The 12,296-nt window shown below is 44.2% G+C and overlaps 1 protein-coding gene across 1 annotated transcript; it reads right to left on the bottom strand.

Moving 5' to 3' along the window:
* Positions 1 to 451: 451 nt before the first annotated feature.
* Positions 452 to 1,883, bottom strand: LOC140207719 (muscarinic acetylcholine receptor M2-like). The gene has a single exon (XM_072276275.1). It carries the CDS (start codon positions 1,881 to 1,883, stop codon positions 471 to 473), a length of 1,413 nt encoding a protein of 470 aa, XP_072132376.1. The 3' UTR covers positions 452 to 470.
* Positions 1,884 to 12,296: the final 10,413 nt, after the last annotated feature.

Raw genomic sequence — 12,296 nt, 5'->3', positions numbered from 1 at the left:
AGGAACTAATACAGTTTTATATACTGTGGTGATTTTGGTTGTGTTCTAATTTATTCTGTATTTCATTTCAATACATAATTTGTTACTTATTTAAATGGTAATTTGTCTTTTTTATACTTTGTTAACTATTTCCATGAAAGTTCGGCTAATTGGGGCAACCATGTAATCGGGCCAAAATGTACAAATCCCAGTGTGCCCCAATTAACTGGAAGGCATTGTATTTGCAATTTAGGCAGATTCATTTACGATTTCACTCCGAAACATCATAATAATCAGAACACTCTTCATTTAAGCAGATGTTAGAAATTCATTAGACATAACTCGTGTGCTTTCACCATATTACATATAATGTCTACTTGAACCATAAATTTGCATTTTGAACATTTACTTACATACATTTATAGATAAACATTATGAAAGTCATCTTTAACATGTATATAATGTTCATGGAGATGAGCTTGTTGCTGATTTTATCTTGATGCACCAATGTCTTTATATTGATACAAGAGAAGATGTTTGAAGGTTTTCTTGAAGGTAGTGTTGCATAGTGCATAGCAGGCTGGGTTGATAGTACTGTTGATGTAACAGAGCCAGTATCCAATAGTCCATACTTTGTTAGGGACGCAGACTGAACAGAAAGTGTTAATGAGTACCATGACATTGTATGGGGTCCAGGTGATGATAAATGCCAGCAGAATAGCCAGGATGGTCCTGGTCACCTTCTTCTCCCGGGTAACAGATCCCTTCTTTTTCTTAGCAGGGGTCTTTGTCATTTTAATAATCTTGTGGGCTGCGGTGAGCTTTCTGTCTTTACTATTTTTGGTGCTGTTGTCTGACATTATTTCAACTGTGGTAGCGCAGTACTCACTCTTTTGGGATTTAGTGACAACCTTTATGCTGGAGAGCTTGGAGCTGCCGATGCTAAAATGCCTTTGTGCAGTGGAGACCTGTGTGCTCTCATCAATCGTTCCTTCCTCCTCCTGGATGGAAGGGACCACACTGAGCGAAGTCGAGTCATTGGAGATCTCCTTTTCCTCTCCTTGGCCACAATGATCCGTCATTACTTCCCCAGCTGCCTCGCCATTTTGTACTTTGACATTCTGCAACCCATCAGGTGCACTGGAAACGTTGTTGTTACTCGGTTTCATTATTTTGCCCCGCACTGGACTGGGAGAAATGGTGTCTTTGTTTGACTCGGGCTCTTTCTTATCCTTCTTGATCTGACTCTTGCTAGCACGGGATATTTGCACATACAAAATAGTCATGGTAATAACCGGTAGATAGAAAGCTGCTATTGCAGTGCCAAAAGTGACAACTGGATTTGAGAAGAACTGTACATGGCACTCACCCTCTTTAGCTGTCCGCCCTCCTACAATGAACTGCCAGAAGAGAATGGCAGGAGCCCACAGGATAAATGACAGCAGCCAAGCAGCTGCAATCATCATCCCTGCCATCTTGCTGGTTCTCTTCGCAGGGTAGCTGAGAGGCTTTGTCACACAGAAGTATCGGTCAAAGCTGATGATAAGAAGGTTCATGACAGATGCATTACTAGCAACATAATCTAGAGCCAGCCATAAATCACACATCACTGGGCCCATGGGCCAGTAGCCAATGACGATGTAAGTGGTGTAAAGGTTCATAGAGAACACACCAATAATCAAATCAGCACAGGCTAAGCTGGAAATGAAATAGTTGTTAATTGTTTGTAACTGTCTGTTTACTTTAATAGAAAGCATAACCAGAATGTTTCCGATAATGGTCACCAGACTCAAAGATAATGCTGAAGTCACAATGAAGATTACTCCAACTGTTTTGTAAGCGCTTCCTCTTTCAATGTCTGTTAGGTTGCTGAGAGATGCATTTGCCTGTGTTGAATTAGCCATCCTTTCCCTTTGAGTTAGCACTGAAACGGTCTAAACGTAGAAAATAAGAGAAAAAGGAGAAAATATTAGCAAACAAGCATTAAAGGATTTCTAATTGAAGTCTCACCATCAAGAACACGCAAGACCATCTGCTGTAAAAAAAAAAATCAAGATTGTTGTTGAGAGATTAATTTTTAAACAGGAAACACAGAGATCACTTTTTGTACGTAGTGCCTAACTGAATGACGGTGTTGATGCCCGACATTGCAAACATGTTTTCATTGCATTGGTCCACCTTTATGCACATAAAATGATGGGAAACCTCTGATCCCTTGGTTCCCTTCAGTGCACGTGCTTTAAAAGCAAAAACTATATGAACACGAGAAATCCCAATTGCCTACAGAAATGACGCAAGAAAAACAGATACACATAATTATCCCTCACCTAAAGGAGGAACAACCATGCAATCCAATAAACTTGCAGTCAGAAGTAGAAATGAAGCAAAGTCCAGGAGGGAGAGAAGAATCTGGGACTGAGTTACGTCAGATCAACAACAAGTGTTTCAAAACAGAATGCTAAAGAACCATGTTAATGGTGGCCTAACACTATTGATTTACCCTAGTTATGAAACCCATGAGAACTCTAAACAATGATGGTCTAATATTCTTGAAACTAATAGCCTAAAAGGGGAAGTTATGACCTGCAGAAAAAAGATTAGTGACACCGGAAGCCAAGTGACAGCAATATCCTTGTGGGCAGGTTTGCTGGAGCTGTGGAGGAGGGTTTAAACTGATTAGGCAGGGAGGATGGGAACTGGAATGATAGGACTGAAGACGGGGCAGTTGGTATACAAGTAGATTCAATGTGTAGTGACACTGTGAGGAATGACAGGCAGATGATAGAGCAAAGTTGCAGTGACTGGGATGAGTTGAAATCTAACATAGTGGTAGAATCGAAAAGGGTAAGGAATACAAGTTTGAAGGTGTCATATTTTAATGCACACTGTACAGTATATGCAATAAGGTAGAGGTTAGAGATTTCAGTTATGACATTGTGGGCATCAGTGAATCGTGGCTGAAAGAAAATCATAGTTGGGAGGTTAACGTCAAAAGACACATTGTATGGAAAGGACAGAGAGGTAGGCGGGGGGGGCGGGGTGGAAAGGATTTGTTCGTAAAAAGTGAAATCAAATCCTTAGAAATCGGAAACATTGGATTGGAAGATAGAGTATCCTTGTGATTAGAGTTAAGAAACTGCAAGGGTAAAAAGCCCCTGATGGGAATAATATCCAGACATTCGAACGGTGGCCTAGAGATGGGGTACAAATTACAACAGGAGACAGAAGGGGCATATAAAAATTGAAATGTTACAATAGTCATGGAGAATTTCAATTTGCAGGTAGATTGAGAAATTTAGGTTGGTGCCGAACCCCAACAGTTGGAATTTGTAGAAAGCGTACAAGTTGGGTTTCTACAACCGCTTGTGGTTGAGGACACCAGGCGAAAGGCAATTCTGGATTGAGTGTTGTGTTATGAACCAGATTTCATTAGCGACTTTAAGGTAAAGAAACCCTTAGGAGGCAGTTGTCATAATATGTTAAATCCACCCTGCACTTTGGGAGGGAGAAGATGAAGTCAGATATATTAGGATTTCAGTGGATAAAAAGGGGTTACTGTAACTAAACCATGAGAGAGGAGCTGGCCAAATTTAACTGGAAGGGGACAGTGCCAGGGATGATAGCAGATCAGCAATGGTTGGTGTTTCTTGGAGGAATTCAGAAGGCGCAGGATAGATACATCCCCAAGTATTCTAAAGGGAGGATAAGGTAACAGTGGCTGACAAGGGAAGTCAGAGACAGCATAGAGGGAAAAGAGAGAACAAATAATACGGCAAAAATTGGGAAACTTTTAAAAACTAACAAAAGGCAACTGAAAATTGATAAAGAGAGAAAAGATGAAATATAAACATAAGTTAGCCAATAATAAGATGATACCAAAACTATTTTTTATTCAGAAATATAAAATGTAATGGAGAGACGAGAGTGGATATTGGACCACTGAAAAATGATGCGGGAGAGGTAGTAATGGGGGAAAAGAATTGGCATACAAACTTAATACCTATTTTGTGTCTGTCTTCACTGTGGAACACACCAGGAATATGCCAAAAATCCAGAGGTATTGGGGGCAGAATTGAGTGTTGTTGCTATTACCAAGGAGAAGGTGCTTTGGAGGCTGAAAGGTTGAATGTTAGATGTCAGCTGGACCAGATGGACTACACTCTGGGGCTCTGAAAGAGGTAGGAGCGGAGGTTGTGAAGGCATTGACAATAAACTGGACTGGTCAACCAACACTGAGGCTGTCTACAAGAAGGGTCAGAGCCGTCTCTATTTCCTGAGGAGACTGAGGTCCTTTAACATCTGCTGGACAGTGCTGAGGATGTTCTACGAGTCTGTGGTGGCCAGTGCTATCATATTTGCTGTTGCGTGCTGGGGCAGCAGGCTGAGGGTAGCAGACACCAACAGAATCAACAAACTCATTCGTAAGGCCAGTGATGTTGTGGGGATGGAACTGGACTCTCACGGTGGTGTCTGAAAAGAGGATGCTGTCTAAGTTACATGCCATCTTGGTCAATGTCTCCTATCCACTCCATAATGTACTGGGTGGGCACAGGAGTAGATTCAGCCAGAGACTCATTCCACCGAGATGCAGCACTGAGCGTCATAGGAAGTAATTCCTGCCTGTGGCCATCAAACTTTACAACTCCTCCCTTGGAGGGTCAGACACCCTGAGCCAATAGGCTGGTCCTGGACTTATTTCATAATTTACTGGCATAATTTACATATTACTATTTAACTATTTATGTTTTTTCCACTATTTATTATTTATGGTGCAACCGTAACGAAAACCAATTTCCTCCGGGATCAATAAAGTATGACTATGACTATGACTATGCAGGCATTAGTCATGATCCTTCAAGAATCATTAGGTTCTAGAATGGCTCTAGAAGATTGGAAAAATGCAAATATCATTCCACACTTTCAGGGAGGGAGGCAAAATAAGCTAATTATCCTGACTTCAGTAGTTGGGAAGTTGTTGGAGTTATTATTAAGGATAAGGTTTTGATGTAGTTGTAGGCACATGATGAAGCAGGCAAAGTCAGAGTGGTTTCATTCAGGTGAAATCATGCCGAACAAATCTGTTTGAATTCTTTGAGGAAATAACAATGACGATAGACAACAGAAAATCAGTGGATGTTGATTAGTTGGATTTTCAGAAGGGCTTTGACAAGTTGCCGCACGTGAGTATGCTTAACAAACTAAGAGCCCATGGCATTACAGGAAAGATAATAGCATAGATTGAACGTTGGCAAACTGGCAGAAGAGAAGGAATGAGAATAAGGGGCCTTTTCTGGTTTGCCGCAGTCTATTAGTAGTGTTCCACAGTGGTCTTTGTCAGAGCCGATTCTTTTCACGTTATATGTCAATGATTTGGATGACTGAATTGTTGGCTTTATGCCAAGTTTCAGGATTACACAGCAAGAGTTGGAGGGGCAGGTAGAGTTGAGGAAACAAAGTATCTGCAGAAGGCTTAGACAGACTGGGAGAATGGGCAGATGGAACATAGTGCAGGGAAGTGTATATATAGTCATGCACTTTGGTAGAAGGATTAAAGGCACAGACTATTTTCTAAATGGAGAGAAAATTTAACAATCAGATGTGCAAAGCGACTTGGGATTCCTTGCTCAGGATTATCTAAAGGTTAACTTGAAGGCTGAGTCTGTGGTCACTTTTATTTCAAGAGAACTAGAATATAAGAGCAAGTATGTAATCCAGGGGCATTATAATGATTGGTCAGACCACACTTTAAGCACTGTGAGTAAATTTGTGCCCCTTATCTAAGCAAAGATGTGCTGGCATTGGAGATGGTCTAGAGAGGTTCATGGGAATAAAAGTGTTAATCTATGAGGAGAATTTGATGGCTCTGGGCCTGTATTCACTTCAGTTTAGAAGAATGAAGGGGGATCTCATTGAAACCTATCGAATATTGAACAGCTTAGAGAAAGAGGATTTGGAGCGGATGCTTCTTATAGTGGGAGAGACTATTTTTAATTAGTTTCCCGTCTGCCCAGTTATTTGCAGCTTGAAATAACTCTTCTCAGTTTCGTTTGACCTCTGACAGGTTTCAGATGTGTATACAATTATATTACAGCAGCAAAATTACAAAATGCTGGATGAACTCAGCAGAGATTTGCCAGAACATTGTGTGTGTTGTTTTGCATTTCCAGCATCTGCAGATGTTTTCGTGTTTTTGTACATCAGCAACGTGACCATTTGTCCGATGTTGATCTGTCTATTGTATCTCCGTTCGTATCTGTGTTTCTGTGTGTGCGTGTGTGTGTGTGTGTGTGTGTGTGTGTGTGTGTGTGTGTGTGCGTGTGTGTGCGTGTGTGTGTGTGTGTGTGTGTGTGTGTGTGTGTGTGTGTGTGTGTGTGTCTGTGTGTGTTTGTATGTGTGTGTGTGTGTTTGTGTGTGTACGTGTGGGTCTATGTGTGGGTCTATGTGTGTGTGCGCAAGCTTGTGTTGGCCAGGAACGTGTTGAAGCACTGAAGGGCAGTTCAAAATGGGAAACCGCAGGGGCAGAGGTTCGGTCGGGTGGCGTGGGTGCACATCGTTTACAGATGTACAATTAGTCAACAAAACCCTGAAATCTGTAAATGTGGCTGTTCCGTGATGAAGTCAGTCTTTGTCATTAGAGCTCCCGCATTGTTTTAAATAGATGAATCACTGCTGAGACAATACCCAAGAATTTTGGCGTATTGTCTTCAATCGGCCGGATACTTTCATCAGAAACAATGGTTTTGATTAAAGTGTTTGTTCAAGTAGCTGGAACTAAGAAGGTTAGTCAGGGATGCAAGAATATCTCAGGAGACCGCTACTTCGTATAAATCAGCGCCGTTTTGACGAAATCAGCTCAAAGTGTCTGCCCGAGCTGTGGATTCGGGAGTAACAGAATTCACACATTCTCACTGAAATGGATTATCCTCTCATCTGTCAGATAGAGTTCGTCTACTATCCTTTTATTTCAGCCTTTGGAATTCCCGGTAGGCCGCAGTGTCAACTGCCGTTGGTGGAAATTGAAGGTTAATTGTGATATTGTGATCGCTCCTGTCGCTGGTTTCCACTGTCACATGTCCAGTCCCGGTGTCCTGCATTTCAGGGATAGAATGGAAACACCGGGATTGTGTATTCTGGGATCCGGATCGAAAACAAACTACGGCAGTAATTTAGCGAATCGGCCAACATTTGTGGATTTGAACGGGTTAGGCAGCGTTCTTCCAGCTGTTTGTGTTCAACAATGTGATGTTCAGGTTTCTGTGCTTTTGGTCTTATAGCTGCTGCCCTGTATTTGGGAATATTGGGTTTACACATCCCGCTGAGATTAAACGAATTGATTGTCTGCAGTTGTATTTGAACGGATGTTGAGTTAGGTGTAACAATAAAACTATCTTTTGGTAGTAACAATTTGGCAAATCTGAGGAGTTATTTTTCTCAACTTGCTGTTCCCTCTCTCTCTTCCAGCGAACTTGATGGCGATTGTGATTCTGTCCCGGGGAAAGTGTGGTCTCTCCAAATGTGTCACTCGTTACCTGGTGGGAACGGCAGCGGCCGATCTACTGGTCGTTATCTCGGATCCGCTGCTGAGGTGGACCGCATCGTTTTATTTCCCCCGATCATTCCTTTTCATCACTCCTGTGTGCAGTCTCAGTGGATGGCTGGTTTTCGCGAGCACTGCGTCCTCTGCCTGGCTGACTGTTGCTTTCACCGTCGATCGATTCATTTCTATTTGCTACGACAAGCTGAAAACAAAATATTGCACCGAGGGAACGGCGACTGTGGTTATCGGGACAGTGAGTGTATTGACCTGTTTGGAGAGTGTCCCGTGGGGGTTTACATACGAGCCTATGGTACCAATTGATAATGTTCCCTGGTATTGCGGTCTTACATCGAGTTTCGAAAACTCTCCCGCATGGGCCGCATTTGAATTGTTTCACCGCATTTTAACCCCTTGTGCCCCATTCTTTCTGATTTTACTGTTCAATATACTGACTGTCAGGCGAATTCTAGCGGCCAGTCGAGCCCGTAAGGAGCTTCGGAGACAAAAGAGTGGAGAGAACGATAAGGACCGGGAGATGGAGAACCGTCGCAAATCCATAATTTTGCTCTTCAGTGTATCCGGTAGTTTCATATTGTTGTGTTTAACACAGGTGGTATTTTATATCTGTCAGCGGATTTCACTGAGTTTTGTTTATTCTGTCACCGATCCCCGTTACATCGCAGATGAGGTTTCAGCGATGCTGCAGGTTCTCAGTTCCTGCACCAACACTTGTATTTACGGACTGACTCAGAGCAAATTCCGAGAGGAACTAAAGAATGCGGTGAAATACCCATTGGATCTGATTTTTCTGAACAGAGTTAGAAAACAAACCACGTGATGAACAGAGATATAACACAAACATGAGAAAATCTTCAGATCCTCGAATTACAAAAACAACACACATAAACTCAGAGTCCTGATGAATGGTGTCGGCCCCTGTTTACTCTTTTCCACAGAATTTAGCCTTGCACAAATCCTCCCTCTCTTAATAAATTGAAAGTTCAGGTGAGCCTGTTACCCCTGCTTCTCGGTTTTGACAACATAGCCTGATCCGCGAGTGTAACTTCGTCTGTATCAAACACTCCCGCTCCCGTCGTGACCCGTCTTTACCGACACGCTCTTTTTTTCCTCCTTCCCTAACGGTAGGTCCTCATTCCCTCTGCCACCTTCAGCTGTCTTACAGCTAGAGAAGTTTAACTGAGCTTTAGAACACCTAGCGCCGTGCCGTAACAATGCAGATATTTACTACAGCCGCTGCCAGAGCGGGAGGGTGCATAGCCTCACAACATCTAGCAAGATACCGTAAAGGTACATACCTTTTAACTGCTGTCAGTAATTGAGCGGTGATTGAGCGCCAGGAGGGAGCGCAACAGAGAGCCGAAGTGAGAGACAGCAGGCGAGTGAGAGCAGGAGAGAGACAGATAGAGCGAATTATATCAGGAGGCGGGTATGGATGTATTCTCAGACGTGTGGATAACAAAGAGGAGGAGACTTTAGGTCAAAGAGCAGTAAGGTGGTTAAATCCTCCGGGAGATTTAGTCAATGAGGCAACCAACACAGATGCAGGCAAACACATAGTGAGCTGAGGGGAAACAACAATCTCTCTCTTCCCCTCTTCCCACAGTCAATTTTCCGGGACCCCAACCCCGGTCTTTCGCACCATCCCACGGGTCTCTCCCCGTAACACCCTCCCCGCTGGATCGCTCTCCACGCAGACTCTCCTCCCTCCTACTCTCTCTTTCTCTTAGTTTTACTCCAGTTTCTCTCCCCCTGGTCTCACTGTCTACTCAGCGTCTCTCTCTCGGTCTCTCTCGCTCTTCCCGTGTCTCTCATTCTCCCCAGTGTCTCTTCCCCCATTCCCAATCACCACAATCTCGCTCTCCCCGTGTCTCTCTCCCCTGTCTCTTATCTTCCAGTTTCATTCCCAGTCTTCCTCAAGTCTCTCTCCCCGATTCCCATTCTCCTAGCCACTCTCTCCAGCATCGCTCTCTGCCCGTCTTCTCTCAGCCCATAATCCCACTCTTCTTCCATTCTCTCCCCCTCGATCTCTAACCGTCTGCCATTCATGCTCCCCTAGTCTCTCTCCCTCCTACTCTCCTCGCCTTTCTCTCCAGTCTCTCTCTCTCTCTCCAGCCTCTCGCCGTCTGTTTTTTTTTATCCTCCCCAAAGTCTTCACGTGTACTGGTGAGCATTAAAAAAATGCCGGGGATTCTTCATTGTTACCTTTTCATAAATACTCTTGCTCTGATGGTGAGGACAGGAAATTCATTTCCAGTTGCAGCCACTAAAGCAGGTTGCCTGGTGACGTCACAGAGGCCGCCCTGGCGGTCATACCTCTCCGGCGACTTTCTTTATCAGGCAGCCTGGTCAAGGCTGTGTCTTCAAATTTTCCCACCCTTCCTGAACAAACTGCACTGAGCTGAGAGGTATTATGACAACGATACTTCCATGAGGCATACATGGTTTCTGTGGAGTTATATGTGTGTTTTCACTTTTCCGACAGCCCACTCCAATCGGGAGCGGGAGAGGAGACAATTCACAGGCCTGCGAGTGCGATTACGAAAGGAAAGTTCGAGGGCTTTCCGCTTTGTCCTGCGGCCCAGTTGAATTGGGACTTAGAGAGGCGGCTACTCTCGGGACGGTAAGGGTGATTAAGAATAAAGCTGCTCTCACGGTCTTGCGGTGTTTTCCTACGGCCAATTCCAGCTTTATGCTTCATCCGGGTTTCACCTATCGCCTGGGGTCTCTCTCTCCCCTCTCCCCACTTTTCAAATCTACTCCTCACCTTCTCTTCTCCGGTCCTGCCCGAAACGTCGACTACTTTTATTTACCACAGATGCAGCCTGATCTGCTGAGTTTCTCCAGCATTTTGTGTGTGTTGCTCGGATTTCCAGCATCTGCAGATGTTCCCTTGTTAGAGTGGAGAGGCTTCACCGAGAACAAGCTTTGTCTGGCAAGTATCTGATTAGTTTATTCTTCATTCTTCCTCTGTCAGTGCGAATGGTCCTGGTGCAATTTTGTTCTCTTTTTATGAGATGTAGATATTCCGTTATATTCTCCCGGATAATGACATCTTCAGCAGGTGCACCGAGCGGCATTTCTTCACGCAAGTCAATAAGGAAGTGGAACTGCAGCTTCATGATCGTCGCGTTACAAGAGACACTGAAGAGGTGATAGATAAGGCTGCAAGAAGATAATCACCCCAAAGTCTCAGGCGGCATGCACCTGGGTGAGTGTCAGCAGCTGTAAGGAACAGAGCAGCCGGTGTAGATTACAACCGTGATCAACCTCAGTAATCAGTATACCACTTTGGAGACTGCAGGGAAGGACGAACTACCAGTGCAGCCACAGCGATCGGATCTCTGGCTCTGAATCTGACACAATTGCTCAGACGGGACGGGGGTGGGGGTGGGAGAGAAGGGGAATGCAGTTGTCATCGGGAATTGCATAGTAAGAGAAGTAGACATCAGATTCTGTGGATGCATTCGAGCCACTGCGATAGTATGTACCCTTCCAGGGTTACAGGCGAATATCATAGGGGTATGGGTAGCTGACTGATTGGTCTCAGGATAGGGCAGTAGGTATGTAAGCAGAGGGAGTGGTTAATGAGACGGCCAGGAAGGACAGACAGGTGACAGGGAAAACGACAAGAGTGGAATAAGTTGCGGTGTAACAGGTCGACAAGATCGAAAAGGATGATCAATACAGGAGTGAAGGTTTTATATTGAAATGCACGGATATACGGAATAAACTCTCTCCCTCTCTCTCTCTCTCTCTCTCTCTCTCTCTCTCTCTCTCCCTCTCTCTCCCTCTCTCTATCCCTCTCCCTCTCTCCCTCACTCTCTCTCGAAGACTGCCGTCCGCCCCCCCCCCGTTTCCCACTGCACGAGCCTTCGTTTTAATAGTTTTCCGGGAAATACGGATTACCCCATCAGAGTCTGTACCATCGTATCTCTCGGGAACGGGTCCAAGATACAACACTTAGAAACAGGACAACATGTCCATATGAAATAAATTATGATTCCTGTATCTAACATCAGGAAAGTGCGTCTATGGACACCTACGGTCTATAAACTCGTACTCACACTGAGTTGCAAAATATCACTCTGCAATAGTCTTTGGTGTACTCTTGTAAAACATTCCCACTTTACAGACTGAAAAAGAACGGCTTACGAAGATCGATGTTTTTTGTTCATGTCTTGGCATATTTCAAACAGGAATCAAACTTAACTCCTTCTTTACACGAGTGCAGAGTTGGTCGTATTAGAACGTCGGGATAGAGCATGAGTTTGCGAGGTAGGTAAGGATGGGCTGATTGAGTTATTGATTAGGGAGCGGGGCGTAAATTCATAAGTTCTCCATCTAATAACAGATACATTTTACCACTCTTTTCAGCCCCCTTTCCAGTTTTCCTGCACACATAAGCCATTTCTCGTGCACCTTCATCTGTGTTTAGTGACCACCCCATTACACGAGCAGGCATATACACTGTTTCCTACCTTCTTCGTGTTACCTATTTACACGCAGCCTGCCACATATCCAATCTCAGATCCTCTACTTCATTCAAAAATAAACATTAAAATCCTGTCCGAAGGCCGGTCCGGAACCTATCATACAAGTATGATACCAAAAGGGTGCGGCGTCGCCTTTGCGTCCCCGTGGGTCTGCGGAGATTCGGCATGTCATCAAAAACATTGGAAAACTTCCGTGGGGTCTGGGGTGTGCTGACTGACTGCATTGAATGCGGCCGGGTATGGGAACAGCAATGCCATTGAGCGGA

Source organism: Mobula birostris, chromosome 13 (genome assembly GCF_030028105.1).
Source record: "Mobula birostris isolate sMobBir1 chromosome 13, sMobBir1.hap1, whole genome shotgun sequence".
Lineage (NCBI taxonomy): Eukaryota > Metazoa > Chordata > Chondrichthyes > Myliobatiformes > Myliobatidae > Mobula > Mobula birostris.
Note: the sequence above shows the minus strand (reverse complement) of the source record. Positions and strands in the feature narration are given on the sequence as shown.

Bases quoted from the DNA above. Each gene is read 5' to 3' on its own strand.
- LOC140207719 (XM_072276275.1), bottom strand. From the start codon at position 1,883: ATGGCTAATTCAACACAGGCAAATGCATCTCTCAGCAACCTAACAGAC.